Source organism: Carcharhinus amblyrhynchos, chromosome 33 (assembly GCF_965287045.1).
Source record: "Carcharhinus amblyrhynchos chromosome 33, sCarAmb.v2.hapA, whole genome shotgun sequence".
Classification (NCBI taxonomy): domain Eukaryota; kingdom Metazoa; phylum Chordata; class Chondrichthyes; order Carcharhiniformes; family Carcharhinidae; genus Carcharhinus; species Carcharhinus amblyrhynchos.
The window spans coordinates 17,142,770-17,164,782 of NC_137356.1; the positions used below are offsets into that span (position 1 = coordinate 17,142,770).

General features: G+C 51.2%; 1 protein-coding gene across 1 annotated transcript in view; it reads right to left on the bottom strand.

Annotated features, from left to right (window-relative positions):
* The window catches only part of LOC145360920 (adhesion G protein-coupled receptor L1-like), a 243,217-nt gene that overhangs the window by 91,369 nt on the left and 129,835 nt on the right, over nucleotides 1-22,013 (bottom strand). Inside the window, exons 4-5 of the mRNA XM_080216426.1 lie at nucleotides 18,758-19,558; nucleotides 266-562 (exon numbers count right to left, since the gene is read on the bottom strand). Coding sequence (XP_080072552.1) covers nucleotides 266-562; nucleotides 18,758-19,558 — 1,098 coding nt within the window. The remainder of the gene's footprint in view (nucleotides 1-265; nucleotides 563-18,757; nucleotides 19,559-22,013) is intronic.

Sequence of the window (22,013 nt, forward strand, 5' to 3'; positions counted from 1 at the left end):
GAAGTGGGGGATCGGGAGCAGACAGAGCGGGAAGTGGGGAATCTGGAGCAGACAGTGCGGGAAGTGGGGGATCGGGAGCAGACAGAGCGGGAAGTGGGGGATCGGGAGCAGACAGAGCGGGAAGTGGGGAATCTGGAGCAGACAGTGCGGGAATGGGGGATTGACGATGCAGGGACATTACTTTGTTCTGATTGCGGGGCGATTTCTCAGCGCGTAGTCACTCACTGGAAACAATTCAAAGGAGTTTCGGAAGCGGGTCTCATACCTTTTGTCCCTTTGGGGCAGGGCCGTTCCACCAGGACCCCCTGCTGCGTGGACGGCCATTTAATGCCTCTGGCCTCTGTGGCTTCGCAGTATCGCTGCGGTGATGGCAGTTGGTTGGACAGGGGTGTCCGCCTGGTACTGGGAACGTTGGGAGTGATGGGCCTCTGCTCGGGCACCAGCTGGTTAATTGCACCCACGGCGATGGTGCTGAGGGGAGCTTTCCGGGTGGTGGTTGTCGTGGTGACCAGGGTTGGCTTTGCCGCCGCCATCTTGCTGGTGGAAGCCACCGTGACTTGTGCTGAAAGAGAAATGCTCGCCCGTTTGTATCCGTGGCAACCATTGCAAAAGATCAGATCTAAGTACAGCCAATAGATATTGAAATTAGAATCAGAGTACCCTGACAGTGCAGAAGGAGGCCATTCGGCCCATTGAGTATGCACCAACACAATCCCACCCAGGCTCTCTGCCCGTAACCCCATGCCTTTACCCTAACTAGTTCTCCTGACACTAAGAGGCAATTTAGCATGGCCAATCCACCTAACCTGCACATCCTTGGACACTAAGGGGCAATTTAGCATGGCCAATCCACATAACCCGCACATCTTTGGACTGTGAGGAAACCTGAGCACCCGGAAGGAATCCATACATAAGGGAGAATGTGCAAACTCTACACGGACAGTCACCCTCGACCAGAATTGACCCCAGGACCCTGTCGTTATGAGGCCGCAGTGCGAGCCACCGTGCCACCCACTCTCCCAATGCCTCAGAATCCAACCAGTTTTTAGATTCCAGAATCCCATCTGGAAAGGCAGTCAGTGCCGGGATTTAAAACGTGGGCCAAAGTATCAGACTAACAGTCGCCAACAGAGTAAGTAGAATTGGCCTTGGGATGCTTTTAAATGCAATATTCTCCGCAAAAAGCAGCATAAAGTATTGGGGAATCTCAAAGGCAAGTTGTCCACGCCACAATTCGAGTTACTACCACTTTTTGCACCTGTTTGTAAACCATAGGATCCCTACAGTGTAGGAGGCCATTTGGCCCATCAACTCTGCACCGACCACAATCCCACCCAGCCCCTTTTCCCCATTACCTCATGCACTTACCCAGACTAGCCCCTCTGATTGTAAGGGGCAATTTGGTATGGCCAATCCACCTAACCTGCACATCTTTGGACTGTGGGAGGAAACCGGAGCATTGTGCTAATTACCCTGGATACTAAGGGGCAATTTAGCATAGCAGAGAAATCACTATACAACTATAGATCATTACAGCTCAGAAATCGGCCTTTTGGCCCTTCTGGTCTGTGCCGAACCATTTTTCTGCCTAGTCCCACTGACCTGCACCTGCCATATCCCTCCACACCTCTCTCATCCATGAACACATCCAAGTTTTTCTTAAATGTTAAAAGTGACCCCACATTTATCCGGCAGCTCATTCCACACTCCCACCACTCTCTGTGTGAAGAATCCCCTCTAATATTCCCTTTAAACTTTTCTCCTGTCACCCTTAACCCAAGCCCTCTGGTTTTCTTTCTCCCCTAGCCTCAGTGGAAAAAGCCTGCTTGCATTCACTCTATCTATACCCATCAAAATCTTATACACCTCTATCAAATCTCCCCTCATTCTCCAGGGAATAAAGTCCTAACCTATTCAATCTCTCTCTGTACCTCAGCTTCTCAAGTCCCGGCAACATCCTTCTCTGCACTCTTTCAACCTTATTTACATCCTTCCTGTAACTAGGTGACCAAAACTGTACACAATACTCTAAATTCCGCCTCACCAATGCCTTATACAACCTCACTATAGCACTCCAACTTTTATACTCCGAATTATAAAGGCCAATGTACCAAAAGCACTCTTTACAACCCTATCCATCTGTGACGTCACTTTTAGGGAATTCTGTATCTGTATTCCCAGGTCCCTCTGTTCAACTGCACTCTTCAGAGTCCTACCACTTACCCTGTACTTGGAGCGAGCGTCCACTCTCCATTCTTTGTAACCTCCCCTGTTCCCCCCACCCCCACCTGCCTCCCCCTTCCACCAAACTAACCACATCTCTGAATTGAATTAACCAGTTTTTGTGAATTCTTGAAGGTGGTTTTGAGAATTAAGCTGGTTTGTTTGACAGTGGGGATAGTATTCGGGACCTTATATAAGGTTTGGAAGATCATTTCTTTATTTATGTGGAGGGGTTCACCGATATATCCCACAATAATCAGGAAATGCTTCTCCTATATTCTTTTCAGCATCTGAGTGACTAACAGCTCGTGGACAGAGACCCTGATTAAATTTTCCCCGATAGACCCATCTTTCAACTGGATGAATCAAACACATTACCAGGTTAACTCCCTTAAGAGCATGAGGAATAGCAACATGGTGGCCCAGTGGTTAGCACTGCTGCCTCACAACGCCAGGGACCCAGGTTCGATTCCTGGCTCGGGTCACTGCCTGTGCAGAGTGTGCACGTTCTCCCCGTGTCTGTGTGGGTTTCCTCCGGCTTCCTTCCACAGTCTGAAAGATGTGCGGGTTAGGTGGACTGGCCGTGCTAAATTCTCCCTTAGTCTCAGGGTAAATATGTGGGGGTTCTGGGGAGAGGGAATGGGTGGGATCGTTGTCGGTGCAGACTTGTTTGCACGTTCTCAGGAGTTTGCACATTCTCCCCGTGTCTGCGTGGGTTTCCTCCCACAGTCCGGAAGATGTGCTGGTTAGGGCGCACTGGCCGTGCTAAATTCTCCCTTAGTGTACCTGAACAGGCACTGGAGTGTGGCAACTAGGGGATTTTCACAGTAACTTCACTGCAGTGTTAATGTAAGCAAACTTGTGACACTAATAAATAAACTTTACTTTGGTGGGCCAATTGGCCTCCTTCTGCACTGATGAGGGTTCTATGAGCAGGAGTAGGCCATTCAGCCCCTCAAAACCATTCTGCATTTCAGTGAGATCAGGCCTGATTGATATCAGCCCTATTAGGAGGCTAAGGACATTTTTTAGCATGTCAACTACGACTCTGACCAACTTTTACAGACGCACCATAGAAAGCATCCCTTCTGGTTGTATCACAGCTTGGTATGGGCTCCTGCTCTGCCCAAGACTGCAAAACAACAAAAGATTGTGAATGTAGCCCAATCCATCACGCAAACCCATCTCCCATCCATTGACTCTGTCTACACTTCCCGCTGCCTCGGCAAAGCAGCCAGCATAATCAAGGATCCCATACACCCCGGACATTCTCTCTTCCATTGGGAAAAAGATACAAAAGTCTGGGGTCACGTACCAACCGACTCAAGAACAGCTTCTTCCCTGCTGCCATCAGACTTTTGAATGGACCTGCCTCGCATTGAGTTGATCTTTCTCTACACCCTCGCTGTGACTGTAACACTACATTCTGCACCCTCTCCTTTCCCTTCTCTGTGAATGTCTGTAGAGTGCGCAAGAAACAATACTTTTCACTGTATACTGATACACGTGACAAAATAATAAATCAAATCAAGTCAAAATTTCCCTGCCCTATCCCTCGGTGTTCTGAATGTGGGGAAGTCTATCCCTCTCTTTCTTCAAGAAAGGACTCCCCCAGAGACCCGTGGGGCAGAGAATTCTGAAGATGGAGTGGCGGAGAAACACCCCCTCTTCTCAGTCCGAAGTGGCCCCTTATTCTGAGTCCTTAACCCCTGATTCCAGACCCCTCTTCCAGGTGAACATCCTTCCTGTGTCTATCCCTGTGAGACTTTTGAATGAGTTCGCCTCTCATTCATCTAACCTCCAGGGATTAAATGCCCAGTCTGTTTAATCATCCCTCACAGGACAGTTCTTCCATCCCAGGAATGAGCTGAGTGAACTTTCGTTGCACTCCCTCGATGGCAAGTCTTAAACGCATCAAGGAATAGTCTTGAAAGCGAACGGATTTATGTTTGACAGCAGATGCACTGGCTGTGCCAGTTCTTATATTCAGTGGTAGGGAAACTGAGCTGCAGCCGAAAGAACCAGCTTGAAAACAAACTTTGAACTCAATTTGAATCTTTGATGCAGGTTTTATCCCTCCTGGCTGGAATTTTAATGCCACACCTCGTCCCAGAATCCGGAGGTGCGCGCCTCGCAGAACGGAATTCTCTGTTGGTTTTGGACGGGATTTTATTCGCAAGGTCGTAAAATATCGGACTAGATGTCCGACTGTCCCTCCACTACAGAAACTATGGGGCGAAGGCAAAATGAAGTTTGCTTACTAGTCACAAGTAAGGCTTACATTAACGCTGCGGTGAAGTTACTGTGAAAATCCCCTAGTCACCACACTCCTGTTCAGGTACACTGACGGGGGATTTAGCATGGCCAATGCGTCTTTCGGACTGTGGGAGGAAATCCATGCAGACACGGGGAGAATGTGCAGATTCCAGTGACCCAAGCCGGGAATCGAACCCAGGTCCCTGGTATGGTGAGGCAGCAGTGCTAACCACTGCGTCACCCTGCGGATGCTGGAATCTGAAACAAAATTAGGGAATGCTGGAAAATCTCAGCTTGGTCTGACAGCAACTGGGGAGAGGGAATAGGGCCAATGTTTTGGGTCTGGATGACTCTTGCTGTGACGAAGGGTTATCCAGACTTGAAACACTGGCTCTATTCTCTCTCCACAGATGTTGCCAGGCCGGCCGAGATTTTATAGCGTTTCCTGCCTTCTTACAGAAACTAAGGGCACCGTTCATTACATCCTTCCTTTGGCTTTTTACTTACAATGTAGTTCAGATTGTCAAGAACCCTTTTAATTATCGAGAGGCGAAAAGAGCTGGGGCTTTAGACTTTGTTGCTGCATTGCCTAAGCACTGATTTGATCGATGGTGAGAGAGTAAATTGTGTTCCTGTCGACGGCCGGCCCCAGTTCGATAGGTTGGGAAAGGACCAGAGTTTAAAAGTCAGAACTAGGTTGGGTGGCACAGTGGTTAGCAGTGCTGCCTCACAGCGCCAGGGAGCAGGGTTCAATTCCCGGCTCGGGTCACTGTCTGTGTGTGGAGTTTGCACATTCTCCCCGTGTCTGCATGGGTTTCCTCCGGGTGCTCCGGTTTCCTCCCACAGTCCAAAAGACGTGCTGGTTAGGTGCTAAATTCTCCCTCAGTGTTACCCCAACAGGCACCAGAGTGTGGCGACTAGAAGATTTTCATAGTAACTTCACCGTAGTGTTAATGTAAGTCTACTTGTGACAATAATAAATAAACTTTAAAAAGAGAAAGAGATGCCGGAGATTAGTTTTACAATCTCTGTGGAGACCGATAACTTTTAAAAAGAAATTGAAACTCCCAGCTAACAGTGCAATATATCAGTATTCCATGTTTTAATTCCAAATCTCTTCCTGCATCCAATGGCAGACTTTAGTTTGTTTCCATAGCTAGTAATTCTCAGAACAGGTCGCTAGTCTGTCGCCAGGGGGCTTATAGTTTGAGGGGGGGCCCACTCCACATCAAGCGCATCTGATCAGGAGTCTCTCCTGCTCTGACCGCCAGCCACTGGCGCATTTGGAAGGATTTTGCTGGTTGTCTCTCAGCCTGTTTGGCTGCGTTATTAACTCACCTTCCTCGGCCATCAAATCCTGGGGTGGGACTCGAACCCGGAGCTTCTGGCTCAGGGACGGGGACCCTGCGCCACAAGAGTGCCACACAAGGGCGACACAGTGGTTAGCACTGGTGCCTCACAGCACCAGGGACCCGGGTTCAATTCCCGGCTCGGGTCGCTGTCCGCGTGGAGTTTGCACATTCTCCCCGTGTCTGCGTGGGTTTCCTCTGGTTTCCTCCCACAGTCTGAAAGACGTGAGGGTTAGGTGGATTGGCCGTGCTAAATTGTCTCTTAGTGTCAGTGGAACGAGCTAGTGTAAATGTAAGGGGTTAGGGGGATCGGGTCTGGGTGCGATTGTGGTTGGTCTGCGATTGTGATGGGCTGAATGGCCCCCACTGCACTGTAGAATTCTATAATTTAAATCCTTTTCTGTAACACATGGGGCTCCCCAGGGGTCAGCAGTGGAAGCCCTGCTCTTCCTGAGAAATATTAAAGCCAGAGAGTGCAACAGCTGATTTAAAAAATTTGCAGACAATGTGATGCATTGTCAACTGTGACGAGGAGAGTTCTGAACTTCAAAAGGATGTGTGCATGCCCACGGATTAGGCAGACAAGTGTCAGTAGGAGTTCAGTGCAGAATAGTGAGAAGTGATTCATTCTGGCAGGGAGAATATGGTGACGCAGTCTGAAATAGACAGAGAAGCTCGAGTGAAGACTCATGAACACAGCGACCTTGTTGTAAATGTACACAAGGCATTCTACTTGTGTCCAGCTTTTATCTGGAACTCCCCCTCCAGTCACTTCATTTTACAGATCCACCAGAGAAAGCAGCACAGTGGGTTAGCACTGCTGACTCACGAGGGAACTGGCCTTGATTCCCAGCTCGGGTCACTGTCTGTGTGGAATCTCCCCATGTCTGCATGGGTTTCCTCCACGTGTTTTGGTTTTTTATCCCACAGTCCAAAGATGTGCAGGTTAGGGTGGATTGGCCATGCTAAATTGCCCCTTACTGCCCAAAGATGTGCAGGTTAGGTGGATTGGCCATGCTAAATTGCCCCTTAGTGCAGGGGGGACTAGCTAGGGTAAATGCACTGGGTTATGGGGATAGGGTCTGGGAGGGATTGTGGTTGGTGCAGATTTAATGGGCTGAATGGCCTCCATTTGCACTGTAGGATTCTATAATTCTATGAAAGCATCTTATCCTGATGTATCTCAGCTTGGTATGGGCTCCTGATCTGACAAGCCCTCGAGAAACTACAAAGGGTTGTGAATGTAATCCATCACGCAAACCAGCCTCCTATCCATTGACTCTGTCTACAATTCCTGCTGCCTCGGCAAAGCAGCCAGCATAAGTAAGGACCCCACGCACCCCGGACGTTCTCTCTTCTGCCTTCTTCCTTTGGGAAAAAGATACAAAAGTCTGAGGTCATGGACCAACTCATTCAAGAGCAGCATCTTCCCTGCTGCTGTCAAACTTTTGAATGGACCTACCTTAGATTAAGTTGAACTTTCTCTACACCCTAGCTATTCTGCACCCTCTCCTTTCCTTCTCTGCTATGTACTCTATGAATGGTATGCTTTGTCTGCATAGTGCGCAAAAAACAACACATTGCACTATACATCAATACATGTGACTATAACAAATCAAATCATTGAGATTCCATCCAATGACATTAAGAAGACAGAAAGAAGTCTCACAACACCAGGTTAAAGTCCAACAGGTTTATTTCGTAGTAAAGGCCACTAGCTTTCGGAACACTGCCCCTTCGTCAGGTGAGTGGGGATTCCACACTGACCCCCAGATACTGGGCGATTCCACACTGACCCCCCGATACTGGGCGACTCCACACTGACCCCCCGATACTAAGAACATAAGAAATAGGAGCAGGAGTAGGCCATCTAGCCCTTCGAGCCTGCCCCGCCATTCAATAAGATCATCGCTGATCTGTTGTGGCTCAGTTCCACATTCCTGCCCTCTCCCCATAACCCTTAATCCCCTCGCCTATCAAAAACCTATCAACCCGCGTCTTCAAAATATTTAGCGAGGCAGCCTCCACCACTTCAACGGGCAGAGAATTCCAGAGATTCACCACCCTTTGAGTGAAGAAGTTCCTCCTCAACTCCGTTCTAAACCACACCCCACCTTTATCTTGAGGCTGTGCCCTCTAGTCCTACTGTCCTTTCTGAGCAGGAAGAGTCTCTCCACCTCTATCCTATCCATCCCATTCATCATCTTATACGTCTCAATGAGATCTCCCCTCATTCTTCTAAACTCTAACAAGTACAAGCCTAGTTTATTCAGCCTCTCCTCATAGCTCAACCCCCTCAACTCTGGTATTAGCCGAGTAAACCCTCTGCACTCCCTCCAAGGCCAAAATATCCTTGCGTAAGTGCGGCGCCCAAAACTGCACACAGTACTCCAGCTGCGGCCTCACCAATGCCCTATACAGCTGCAGCAAGACCTCCCTACTTTTATATTCAATCCCCCTCGCTATGAAGGCCAGCATCCCATTTGCCTTCCTGACCACCTGCTGCACCTGCAGGCTGTGTTTTTGCGACTCATGCACAAGGACCCCGAGGTCCCTCTGCACCGTCGCCTGCTGCAGTTTTTCGCCACGGAAGTAATAGTCCTTCCTACCATTATTCCTACCAAAGTGGACCACCTCGCACTTGCCAACATTAAATTCCATTTGCCAGTTCCTGGCCCATTCGCCCAGCCTATCTAGATCCTTCTGCAGACTCTACACACCCTCCGCGCAATTTGCCGTTCCACCAATCTTGGTGTCATCAGCAAATTTCGACACCATACGCTCGGTTCCCTCCTCCAGATCATCTATATAAATGGTAAATAGCTGAGGCCCCAGCACCGACCCCTGGGGCACTCCACTAGTCACCAACCGCCAATCCGAATAGCACCCATTTACCCCCACTCTCTGCCTCCTATTTGACAACCAATCCTCTATTCACGCTAACACCCCACCCCCAACTCCATGCCCCCTTACCTTCTGCAATAACCTCTTGTGAGGTACCTTGTGAAACGCCTTCTGAAAATCAAGAAAGACCACATTCACCGGCTCTCCTCTATCCACCGCCCGAGACACATCCTCATAGAACTCCAATAAATTTGTCAGACACGACTTCCCCTTTATGAAACCGTGCTGCGTCTGCTCTATCAAGCAATTCCCCTCAAGATGTTTCGCTATTTCCTCATTGATGACGGATTCTAACATTTTACCTACAACAGACGTTAAACTAACCGGCCTATAATTCCCTGCCTTTTGCCTGCCACCCTTCTTAAACAACGGCGTAACATTAGCCGTTTTCCAATCTTCCGGCACTTCCCCGGAATCCAGCGATGTTTGGAAAATAATCACCAAGGCATCCACTATCATCTCCACCATTTCTTTCAGAACCCTCGGAAGCATTCCATCCGGTCCTGGGGGCTTGTCCACAATCAGTCCCTCCAGTCTGTCGAGCACCGCCTCTCTACTGGGCGACTCCGCACTGACCCCCAGATACTGGGCGACTTGGCACTGACCCCCAGATACTGGGCCACTCTGCACTGACCCCCAGATACTGGGCCACTCCACACTGACCCCCAGATACTGGGCAACCCCACACTGACCCTCAGATACTGGGCAACCCCACACTGACCCTCAGATACTGGGCAACCCCACACTGACCCTCAGATACTGGGAAACTCCACACCATCCTCCGGTTACTGCCCTTTCCTCCAGATACTGTCAGCATCTCCCTAAGTCTCTCACACCTTGCAAACCCTGGAGCACTATTATCTAGACGGACAAAGGCACCAGGTAGCTGGAATATTGCTGCCTGGAAGATTTCCTTCAAGCCACCCACCTTCTTGACTTGGAAATATTCCAGCTATTCCTTCACTGTCGCTGGAGTCCAGACCTCGAACTCCCCCCACTAACAGCACTGTGGATGTACCTACACCACATGGACTAGAGCTCAGCATCACCTTTTCAAGGGGCAATTAGGGATGGGCAATAAGAACTGACACAGCCCACTCTGCCGAAACGAAATGAAAGATCCGTTGGAAGCTGGGTACAGTTGCCAGCTCATCAGGTGTGTCCTGGATGTTACGTTTGTTGATTCGTGTCACAATTAGGCTTACATTAACACCGCAGAGAAGTTACTGTGAAATTCCCCCCGTCACCCCACTCCAGTACCTGTTCGGGTACAGCGAGGGAGGATTTAGCACGGCCAAGGCACCCTAACCAGCAAGTTCTTTCAGACTGCGGGAGGAAACCCACGCAGACATGGGGAGAATGTGTGAATGCCAAGTGGAGAGTGACCCAAGCTGGGAATCGAACCCAGGTCCCTGGCATTGAACTTTAATCCCCAGGTTACTGCTGGAGTGGGAGGTTGGGGGGTGGTAACACCGGAGAGAGAAAAATAAAATGACTGGGGCATTAAATCTTGTTTTCATTTCGTTTGATCTCTTTCAGTCGTGTGAAAGACAGGAACAGGGTGCATGGCGGGGTGCAGACGGGCTGTTTGAAAAGAAAGGTTTATTTGTTTGAGTCTGATTTCCGATGTGCCCCGGTGTCGGTGGCGAGGGTGGGGTTATTGGACAGTGTTGATTGGGTTAGTGGGGCAGTGAGACTGTCATGTGAAAAGAACCTCCATGAAAGGCTGCACATTCTCCCCGTGTCTGCGTGGGTTTCCTCTGGGTGCTCTGGTTTCCTCCCACAGTCCGAAAGCTGTGCAGGTTAGGTGGATTGGCCATGCTAAATTGCCCCTTAGTGTCCAAAGACGTGCAGGTTAGGTGGATTGGCCATGCTAAATTGCCCCTTGGTGTCCAAAGATGTGCAGGTTAGGTGGATTGGCCATGCTAAATTGCCTCTTGGTGTCAAGGGAATAGCAGGGTAAATATGTGGGGTTACTGGGTCTGGGTGGGATTGTTGCCAATGCAGGTTTGATGGGCCGAACAGCCGCTTTCTGCACCGTGAGGAAAGGCGGGTCTGGCAGCATATTTTCTGGCTCACTCGTTTTACTTTTGAGCTTCTGGGGATTCCCTTGAATGTTTGTATAAGATGTGCATGGTATTGATGTTTTTCTCTTTTAATCCACAGGTGATTCGGGCCACCTTGTTGTCCAACGAGGGGCACACACGCAGTGCTCTTGGATGTTTCGAGAGTTGCCTAGTGCTTCACGTCATTAGTATACGCTTAAACTGGACCAGATGCTGGGCAACACGACAGCTCAGTGACTATCACTGTTTGCTGTGCAGATACATGGATTTGGGTCAGTGTCTGTGGGAGTTTGCACATTCTCCCTGTGCTTGCGTGGGTTTTCTCTGGGGGCTCCGGTTTCCTCCCACACCCCAAAGATGTGCCGTAGACTGATTGGTGTAACAAATTGTCCCTAAATTAGTCTCCCCCTCAATGTGGAGTGCCATAAGCGTAGACGAGGGTCATGGGTGGAAGAGGGGGGACTCACAATGTTAAAATGGCGGCGCGGGCTTGCTGGGCCGAGGGGCCTGTTTCCCGGGCTGTGTTGTTCTTTGAACTGGGAACCGGAGGAGCCGAAAGCCTCGCGTCATTTACATTCCAGGCGGGTGCGGACTGCTCGCCACACTCGGGGAGACATTAGGCTCCTGATGACGGATTATACAATCATTTTTCCCCCATTAAGCAGTTCCTTCCACTGGTTACAGCCTCCGAACAGTGTACAAGGCTGGCTGGATTAGACGTCTCTACTCCTCCCCACTGACTGTCATGGGGTGGGGGTGGGGGGCGGGTGGTCAGGGGGATGCGCGAGGCTCTGAATTATTTCGGCTTTAAATGCCAAGCTCTCTCCAGCAACGACACACACACACACTGCGGTGAATTATTCATGGCAGGCTGGGGTGGTTTTATTTACAGTCAGGAAGGGGTGACGTGGGAGGACTTGGCATTCCGGCAGCGCAGGTGCTGTCAGGGATCCCATCTGTTTGAACCTTTTTATCGCTGGCCGCTTGCCAAGGAGGATGGCAGCGGGGGTGGTGGTGGTTGGCGGGGGCCACGATCGCAGGCCATTCCAGCCCAGCCGCGCGCCCCCCCCCCCCCAGGCCGGCCGCCTTTAGCACACGGTTTCCCCTCCAGTGGCGGGTTGAGTGGAGCACAGTGGGTTAGCACTGCTGCTTCACAGCTCCGGGGACCCGGGTTCAATTCCGTGTGTGGAGTTTGCACATTCTCCTCATGTCTGCGTGGGTTTCCTCCCACAGTCCAAAGATTAGGTTGATAGGCTGTGCTAAAAATTGCCCCTTAGTGTCTTGGGATATGTAGGTTAGAGGGATAAGTGGGTATAATATGTAAGGATATGGGGGCAGGACCTGGGCGGGATTGTGTTCGGCGCAGACTCGATGGGCTGAAGTGCCTCTTTCTGCACTGTTGGGTTCTATGATTCCCGAGGGCTGGGCACATCCGCCTATGGGCAACACTGAATGCCAAGTTGGCGTGTCCCCATAGAGACCCTTTCCATTGATGTGACTGGGCTGTGTGCTATTGGAGGATGCAGTGTGGCCGTGTGCACCTTGACATTACCCTCCAGTCGCGCACCCCGGTTGCTGAGGACGAGGGTCCCACACTCAGACTCCCTGCAGTACAGGAGGAGGCCATTCTGGCAATTGATCCTGCACCGACAATCATCCCAGCCTATCCCCGTAACCCCACATATTTCCCCTGCAAATTCTCCAGTCACTAAGGGTTAATTTAGCATGGCCAATCCACCTAACCCGCATATCTTTGGACACTAAGGGGTAATTTACCACAGCGAATACATATAACACACACATCTTTGTAGTGTGGGAAGAAACCGGCGCACCCGGAGGAAACCCATGCAGTCAAGGGGAGAATGTGCAAACTCCACACAGACAGTGACCCAAGGTGGGAAATCGAACCTGTGTCCCGGGCTGTGAGGCAGTGCTGCTAAACACCGTCCCGCCGCGCCACCCATGCAAACACCACTGCTGTAATTTGCCTTCAAGGGATAGTGGCATGCCATCACGAGAAGGGGTGTGTGTCATGCGTTCCAGTCTTAGTGTCACTTTAGCCTTGAGCGGAACACAGCACACACAGCTCTATGGTTAATGTCTTCCTTCTATCCATCCATGTACATATGTTCTGTGCCTGCTCTTAACAAACAAACAGACACCGTTTTTACACAATGACGGATTGGATCCTTTATGTCATTAGTTAAACACAACAGCTGTCAGCCCTCTCGAGGTTCCCCCCAGATCACACAGCCTCCTGCACTGTGGACAAATATCAAAGATGTGTAGGTTAGGTGGATTGGCCATGCTAAATTGCCCCTTAGTGTCCAAAGATGTGCAGGTTAGGTGGATTGGCCACGCTAAATTGCCCCTTAGTGTCCAAAGATCTTAAGGTTGGGTTGGATTAGCCATGGGAATTGTGTGGGGTTACAGAGATAGAGCATGGAGATGGCCTGGGTTAGATACTCTGCCAGAGAGCCAGTACAGACTTGAGGGGCCGAATGACTTCTCCAGCAATACAGGGATTCTATGACAGTCGCCTGAGCTTTTCATTACCTCCCTGGATTTCTTCCAGAGAAGCTTTTGCAAACATGCTTCCATTAATCCTCTCCACCTCTGTCCCATGTCACCTGCCATCAACATTGTCCGGTTCAACCGTTCAACTTTGATTTTGTTAGTCTGTTTACTATTGATGCTCACTGTGCTTAGCTGGTTAAGTCTGGGTGCAGACTCTGAGTAAAGTAAGCAGACTGTAGAAAGTGCTGGTGTTGTAAGCACAGAGCAGGCATGTTAAAACACTATAAATTAAACCAGTTGAACAGTGTCATGTCTGCAGAACTCCGAGATAGTAAACGTGCAGTAGCTGGACTTTCTGCTAACCACAGGACCAGCCACATCTGACCACTGGCCGTGTTCCCTGCTATGACTAGCTGCTCCTCTTGACCTTTCAAAGCTTTCCTAGTATTTGCACAGGTTCGGGAACCCCTCACCAGCACATAGGACCGAAGAGCACATAGGACACAAAGATGAGTGGAAAAGCAAATTGCGTGGAGGGTGTGGAAAGTCTGCAGAGGGATCTAGATAGGCTGAGCGAGTGGGCGACGGCCTGGCAGATGGAGTATAATGTTAGCAAGTGTGAGGTTATCCACTTTGGCAGGAATAATAGTAGGAGGGATTACTATTTAAAGGGCGAAAAGCTGCAGCATGCTACGTTGCAGAGGGACCTGGGGGTCCTTGTGCATGAGTCGCAAAAACCCAGTCTGCAGGTGCAGCAGGTGGTCAAGAAGGCGAATGAGATGCTGGCCTTCATAGCGAGGGGGATAGAATATAAAAGCAGGGAGGTCTTGCTGCAACTGTACAGGGCACTGGTGAGGCTGCAGCTGGGGTACTGTGTACAGTTTTGGTCACCGCACTTGTGCAAGGATATTTTGGCCTTGGAGGGAGTGCAGAGGAGGTTCACTAGGCTGATACCGGAGTTGAGGGGGTTGGACTATGAAGAGAGACTAAATAGACTGGGTCTGTACTCGTTGGAGTTTAGACGGATGAGGGGGGATCTTATAGAGACGTATAAGATAATGAAGGGGATGGATAGGGTGGAGGTAGAGAGATTCTTCCTGCTTAGGAAGGACAGCAGGACTAGAGGGCACAGCCTCAAGATAAGGGGGGGGGGCAGTTTAGAACAGAGTTGAGGAGGAACTTCTTCACTCAAAGGGTGGTGAATCTCTGGAATTCTCTGCCCGTTGAAGTGGTGGAGGCTACCTCGCTGAATATATTTAAGTCACAGGTAGATAGGTTTCTGATAGACAAGGGAATTAAGGGTTATGGGAAGAGAGCGGGAATGTGGAACTGATCCACTTCAGATCAGCCATGATCTTATTGAATGGCGGGGCAGGCTCGAGGGGCTAGATGGCCTACACCTGCACCTATTTCTTATGTTCTTAGTAGAAGGAAGAGGCCATTCAGCCCATCGAGCCTGCCCTGCTGTTCAGCAAGATCATGGTCAGTTTGGCTCCCCTCTCAAAAAAAATCTGTCAGGCTCTCAAGCGAATTCAACAATCTGGTTCCCTTTTACAGGGCAAGCAGGGACGGGCAATAAAGGCTAATCGGGGCCGGGGGGGGGAAGCAAATTCACAGGTAAGAGATGAGTCTCGGAGCTGCTTCGCTGACAAGTCGACAGCGTGGTAATATGGACAGTGTTTCATCACTCTGCACAATGTCCACTTCCTCACAATGCAGCTGGATGTGGGGGAAAGATCTCGGAGTCTTTTATTGTTCATTGTGTGAGGTGACCTTTCCAAACAGCAGCCGCGTGGCAGGCAGTCAGATCGATCTCACTATCAAACCTGGCTGACTTCAATCGCCCGCTTTCCCGTGGCTGACTCTTCCCTCTGGTTCTGTGACTCACAACCCTTTGCCATCTGCGCACAAGATCAATATTTTCCAGCACCGGGCTCAGGACAAAAAAAAACACAGCTTCAAAAAAAAGGTTTATTTATTGACATTGACGCTGCAATGAAGTTACTGTGAAAATCCCCCCAGTTGCCACACTCCTGTTTGGGTTACACTGAGGGAGAATTTAGCACGGCCAACGCACCCTAGCCAACTTTAAGGGCGTTCGAATGGTCAGTGGATAGGCCTATGGACAACATTGGAATAGTTTAGGTTTGAGGGTCATTAGGTTGGTTCCATTGGTTGGCGCAACATTGAGGGCCGAAGGGCCTGTACTGCACTGGAATGTTCTATGTCTTTTGGACTGTGGGAGGAAACCGGAGCACCCGGAGGAAACCCACGCAGACACGGAGGGGGGGGGGTGGAAACAGTGCAGGTTCCGCTCACAGTGACCCAAGCCAGGAATCGAATCCGTGTCCCTGAGGCAGCAGAGATAACCGCTCTGCCAATGCCCTGTCCATGGGCAGTGAGTGTGACATTTGGTGAGTTTGATGTCCGATTCCTTGGCTGTTCGAAGACACACTCATCAGCTTGTTAGCTCGCGACCCAGCTGTTCCAACACGTTCGCATTCCTGCCTCTACTTCCTCGGGAGACTAAGGAAATTTGGCACGTCAGCTACGACTCTCACCAACATGCACCATCGAAAGCATTCTTTTCGGGTTGTATCGCAGCTTGGTGTGGGCTCCTGCTCTGCCCAAGAGCGCAAGGAACTACAAAAGGTCGTGAATGTAGCCCAATCCATCACACAAACCAACCTCCCCTCCATTGACTCTGTCTACACTTCCCACTGCCTCGGAAAAGCAGCATAATTAAGGACCCCCATGCATCCCGGACATTCTCTCTTCCACCTTCTTCCGTCGGGAAAAAGATACAAAAATGGTGCACCAACCGACTCAAGAACAGCTTCTTCCCTGCTGCCATAAGACTTTTGAATGAACCTACCTCGCATTAAGTTGATCTTTCTCTACACCCTAGCTATGACGCTGCATGCTCTCCTTTCCTTCTCTATGAACGGTATGCTCTGTCTGTATAGCGCGCGAGAAACAATGCTTTTCATTGTATACTAATACATGTGACAGTAATAAATCGAATCAAATCACCATGGAAACATGAGATCATCAGAAAAGCCCATGTGTCAACTTGTAGCAAGATCCCGGGGGGGGGCGCGCGGCGGTGGAATTCCAACCCTCGATCTGCTTGGGGATCTGAAATCTCCCACCTCAGCTCGACGGACCCTTCAAAGCTTTGTTGAATTGTCTGTGCCGCTCGTGACGATTCCGTTCCTCCCCTCCGGAGGGTGGGATCAGAATATATACCCCCACCACCGTTCTCTATCGCCCCCTGAGCCCGCAGCCCCACACACTTCCTGCCAAGCAACTTCTTCATTTTAACACTCTCATCACCCCCCCCCCCCACCCCTCCTCCCTGTCTCTGGGAGTTCCTCTGACCCCCACAGCGCTCCCTGACTCCAGCCCCATGAGAACTCTCGATTTTAATCCCCCCATCGTTGGTGGCCATGCCCCAGAGAATCATGAATTATAGAAATCCTACAGTGCAGAAAGAGGCCATTCGGCCCATCAAGTCTGCACTGACCGCAATCCCACCCAGGCTCTATCCACATAGTCCCATGCATTTACCCTATCTAGTCCCGCTGACACTAAGGGGCAATTTAGCATGGCCAATCCACCTAACCTGCACATCTTTGGACACTAAGGTGCAATTTACCATGGCCAATCCACCTAACCTACACATCTTTGGACACTAAGGTGCAATTTAGCATGGTCAATCCACCTAACCCGCACATCTTTGGACACTAAGGTGCAATTTAGTATGGCCAATCCACCTAACCCACACATCTTTGGACACCAAGGGGCAATTTAGTATGGCCAATCCACCTAACCCACACATCTTTGGACACTAAGGGGCAATTTAGCATGGCCAATCCACCTAACCCGCACATCTTTGGACACTAAGGGGCAATTTAGCATGGCCAATCCACCTAACCTGCATCTTCAGAGTGTGGAAGGAAACTGGAGCTCCTGGAAGAAATCCATGCAGACACGGGGAGAACGTGCAGACTCCACACGGTCACCCAAGGCTGGAATTGAACCTGGATGCTGTGAGGCAGCAGTGTTAACCACTGCGCAGTCATGGTACAGCCTCCAATTTCTTCCCATCACGCAACTCACCGGGGGTCTCTCCCTCTCTTACCGCCAGCCATCGGCACATTTGGGAGGGTTTTAGAGGTTGACACTCAACCTGTTTGGCCACATTATGAATGAACCTTTCTTGACCATCAAGTCCTGGGGTGGGATTCGAACCCGGAGCTCCTGGCTCAGAGGCAGGGACACTAACCCACTGCGCCTCAAGAGCTCCTCGCGATTAATACTGGACTAAGAAAAACAAATAAAAAGAAGGCTTTGGTGGTGTGGGGAAGATTACAATGCAAGTCACACCTAATCCAAGATAGCTGTTATTGAATCCAACAGAGTGTGGAGAATCTCACAGTAACTTCATTGCAGTGTTAATGTAAGCCTGCTTGTGACACCACTTATTTATCAGTCGCAAGTAAGGCTTACATTAACACAGCAATGAAGTTACTGCGAAAATCCCCCAGTCGCCACACTCTGGCCAATGCACCCTAACCAGTGCGTCTATGGGAGGAAACCGGAGCACCCGGAGGAAACCCACGCAGAAACAGGGAGAATGTGCAGACTCCCACACAGACAGCGACCTGAGCCGGGAATCGAACCCAGGTCTCTGGCGCTGTGAGGCTAACCACCGTGCTGCCACACTAACCAATAAACTTAAATACCCAGGAATTTTCACAGTAACTTCATTGCAGTGTTAATGTAAGCCTACTTGTGACACTAATAAATACATTTTAATTGTACAAAGAACAACACAGCACGGGAAACAGGCCCTTCGGCCCAACGAGCCCGCGCCGCCATTTTAACATTATGAGCGCCCTCCTCTACCTATGACCCTTGTCTACGCCTATTGGGGAAGATTGAGGGAAGACTAATTTAAGGACAATTTGTTACACCAATCAGCCGAAGAGCACGTTTTTTGGGGTGTGGGAGGAAACCGGAGCACCCGGAGAAAACCCACGCAGAAACGGGGAGAATGTGCAAACTCCCACACAGACGGCGACCCGAGCTCTGGGAATCGAACCCGGGACCCTGGCGCGGTGAGGCTAACCACCGTGCCGCCACCCTAACCAACAAACTTAAACACCCAGGGATTTTCACAGTAACTTCATTGCAGTGTTAACGTCAGGCTACTTATGACGAATAAATAAGCTTTATAGGACAACGGGGTGAATTTTCTCCACGGGGGGGGGGGGGGGGGGAGAGGGGAATCGCAGCGGGCCAGGGTCGGACCGTGGAAGAGTCCGTTAACTCAGGCGGGGTTTTCCGGCCTCAGGACGAGCGGGGCTGGAAAATCCCACCCGATAGGTTCTCCCCTCCCCCCCCGGGAGAGTTTGAGTGAGAGGAAAGGGTTCCTACCTGTGGTGGGGTCGGGAGGTCCAAACTCGAGCGAGTACCTCAGCACAAAGTGGTTGTTCCAGACGTAGAGCTGGTTGTCGCGGGGATTGTAGTCGACGGAGGAGACGTACTGGTAGGGGTTGGGGAAGGCGATGGACACGGGCTCCTCCCGGTTCAGGTTGGTGTTGAAGGCGAAGTCGATGGTGTTGCCGATGACCTCGCTGTCGTCCTCCTTGGACACGGAGCGCACGGCGTAGAGGACGCCGCACACCATGAAGGCGTTGGAGGCCGTGCGCTTGTCGTACACCGTCTCCCAGGTGCCCTCGAAGCGCAGGGTGTAGGGGTTGAGCTGGCTCACCACCAGCTTGCCGTTGTTCTGCTCCGTGGCGTAGATGGCCCACAGCCCGTTCTCGTCCACCGCCAGGTCGATGTCCGTCTTGCCGCCCCAGCGGTAGGGCGAGGTGTCGTGGTAGTTGGCGCCGCCGATGATGGCCTCGCCGCTCTTGATGCGCGTGCGCAGGTCGAACTTCACCACGTTGCGCGTGCGCTCCTTGTTGTAGAAGACCGCGCCGTCGTACACCACGAAGCCGGTGCCGTCCACGCGGTGCGGCAGCCGGTACGAGGTGGTGGGCCGGCCCGCCGTGTAGTCCCCCCAGGAGCCGTACTCCGTCAGCGTGTCGGTCCGGTACGGGATCCACGGCATGTAGTAAATGCGGTCGCCGGCCTGGAGGGGGTCCTTGCACCACGCGCCCGCCTCGTGCTCCGACTCAAAGACGTTGGTCGGCTCGAAGACTCTCCGCAGCGTCCCGGGGCAGACGAATACTACAGAGCAAAGCGGGAATAGAGAACACAGACTCATCACTTTGACTCCGAGCAGGGCCCAACCCAAGTCCAGTCAAGACACGATTCCGCATCTGATTCACTGCCCGTCTGCTGCGAGCGCTTTGCGGACCGGAACCGAGCTGACATTCTGACCACCGTTCCCTCGGGAGAGGCGGGTAAATTCGTCCGCCGCTTTCGCCCGCCCGCGCCGCGTCACCCGGATTGCCGCCGACGCCACCGGGCCCGAACCCGGCCTCCCGGATCCGACCTGTTGCCCGGGGTGAGTGGGGAAGGGATGGGTGCCAGAGCCTTGGCCAGTGGTGCCGTCTCCCGCTCAGAGAAGAGACGTTGGGCGACGGTTGGTGGGGGGGTTGGGGGTTTTGGGGGGGGGGGTTTTGGGGTGGGGTGGGGGGGGGGTTGGGGGTTTTGGGGGGGGGAAACGATGTGGAGTTTGGACTGGGGTGGGCGCAGCAAGTGGTCTCACCACACCAGTGGTTGTGAGACCAGCTCTGAAAGGTGGTGCTACCAAATAAACCTGTTGGACTTTAACCTGGTCTTGTGAGACTACTCATGATGGGGGAGTGGGGTTTCAAGCCAAGCCCTTGAAGGCCCGGCGTGACTGGTTAACTAACTTACAGCTCCGTCAATCCTCATTTCTTCAGACAGATGGACAGGGGTTGTTGGCTGGTGGTGGGGTGGGGTGGGGGAGTTTGGGCATCTTTTGGTAGTTGCCTCAACATCAAAGGCCTCACGCCTTTCCTTCAAAGGGAAATCAGTCCTGCCGTGCGGTGGGAAGCATCATTTTGAGTTTGCTCTCCCTCCTCCGAGGGGGGGAAAGGTCAACCTACTCTCGATTGCCGCTCCCGAGCGTGCCTGTTGCCCAAGGGTGGGGTGGGGTTCCCTCTGCAGAGGATCTCGACAAGGACCCCTGTCAGGGACGCTGTCTGAATTCCCGCACGGAGAGAAACGAAGGCCCCGGAAGGTCGGGAAAGGCAACAAAAGATTTGATGGAGGATTGGCCCGGAGACACGGATATACCTTAATTGGGGGGGGGGGGGGTGATGGAATGAGCGTTGAGGCAAAAAGGGGAAACAGAGAGGTTCAGCGACGGGGTAAAGTTTATCTTATCAGTGTCACAAGTAGGCTGACGTTAACAGCGCAGTGAAGTCACTGTGAAAACCCCCACACTGAGGGGGGATTTAGCACGGCCAATGCGTCTAACCAGCACGTCTCTCGGGCTATGGGAGGAAACCGGAGGAAACCCACGGGGGGGGGAGAATGTGCAAACTCCACAAAGGTGGGGATCGAGCCTGAGTCCTTGGCGCTGTGAGGCAGCGGTGCTAACCACTGTAACGGAATAACGAGGTGATACCAGGATCCGTTGACTGGAAGACATTGGTAAAATCACAACACTGATGTATCGTTGGCAAATGCCCTGCAGTGTAGGTACGTGTGAGGTAGTAGACTGAGGTAAGGTGACTGAGTAATTCAGAGAGTCCTTGGAAAATACAAGCCTAAATGAGGTAGAGGAGCTGAGGGATCTAGGGGGACAAATACAGAAATCATTAAAACGTAGCAAAACACAGGTTAACAAGGCTGCAGCAGGAACAAACCACGCACTGGGGCTCATTTGTGGCAGGACAGCATTTAAAAGCAGAGAAAATACGTTAAATATTGCTAAAAAGAGACACAGTCGAAGCCTTTTAATTGTGAACTCGTCTGGACAAATGCAAGAATACCAAATTTCAAAGGATCACAACAACGTACGCGGCAGGAAAAGGGGATGGATTGGCCGCCAAGCTGGCTCTGACTGGCCACCACGGTGTCGCCATGGAGAATGCTCTTGGCCAATCAGGCTTGAATGGCCAACCAATCAGCGCCCTTTTTTCCTCTTGTGATACAAGTTACGATGGCCGTCTATTTGGCACTCTTTGGCTTGTCCTGTGGGGGAAGGTGAGGGGTGGGGGGGGAGGCGCAAAAACTACAAGTTCCGTCAACCACCCACAGTGTGTTTCGAGTCAAGTTTAACTTGTAAAGAACCCTTGGTGAGAACAATATTTCCGTCTTATGAAAGGCACTGGAGAAGGGTGGGGCGGGGGGGGGGGGGGTGAAAAAAAAGAGATTGTAATAATATCAGAAGCGAGAGGTTAGGCCGAAGAGGAAGGCCGGAGCAGACTGTGCTTGTCCACTCGAGAACGGAAGGCCGAGGGGGGTAACCTGTTCAAGATCTCTGCGAAAGATAGGACAGACAGAGACAAAAGTTGGGACTGGAATTGGAAGGGGAGGCGGGAGAGAACATAAACAGACAGAAACGAACTCAGGAGAAATTGAAATGGTTGATAGAACTCACTAGCACAGGGAAATGTTGGAAAATGGACCAATGGACAAGCAACAAATGAGGGAATAAAGGAACATCCGGATAGACTGAGGTGAAGTGGGTTGGGAAGAGGGTCTC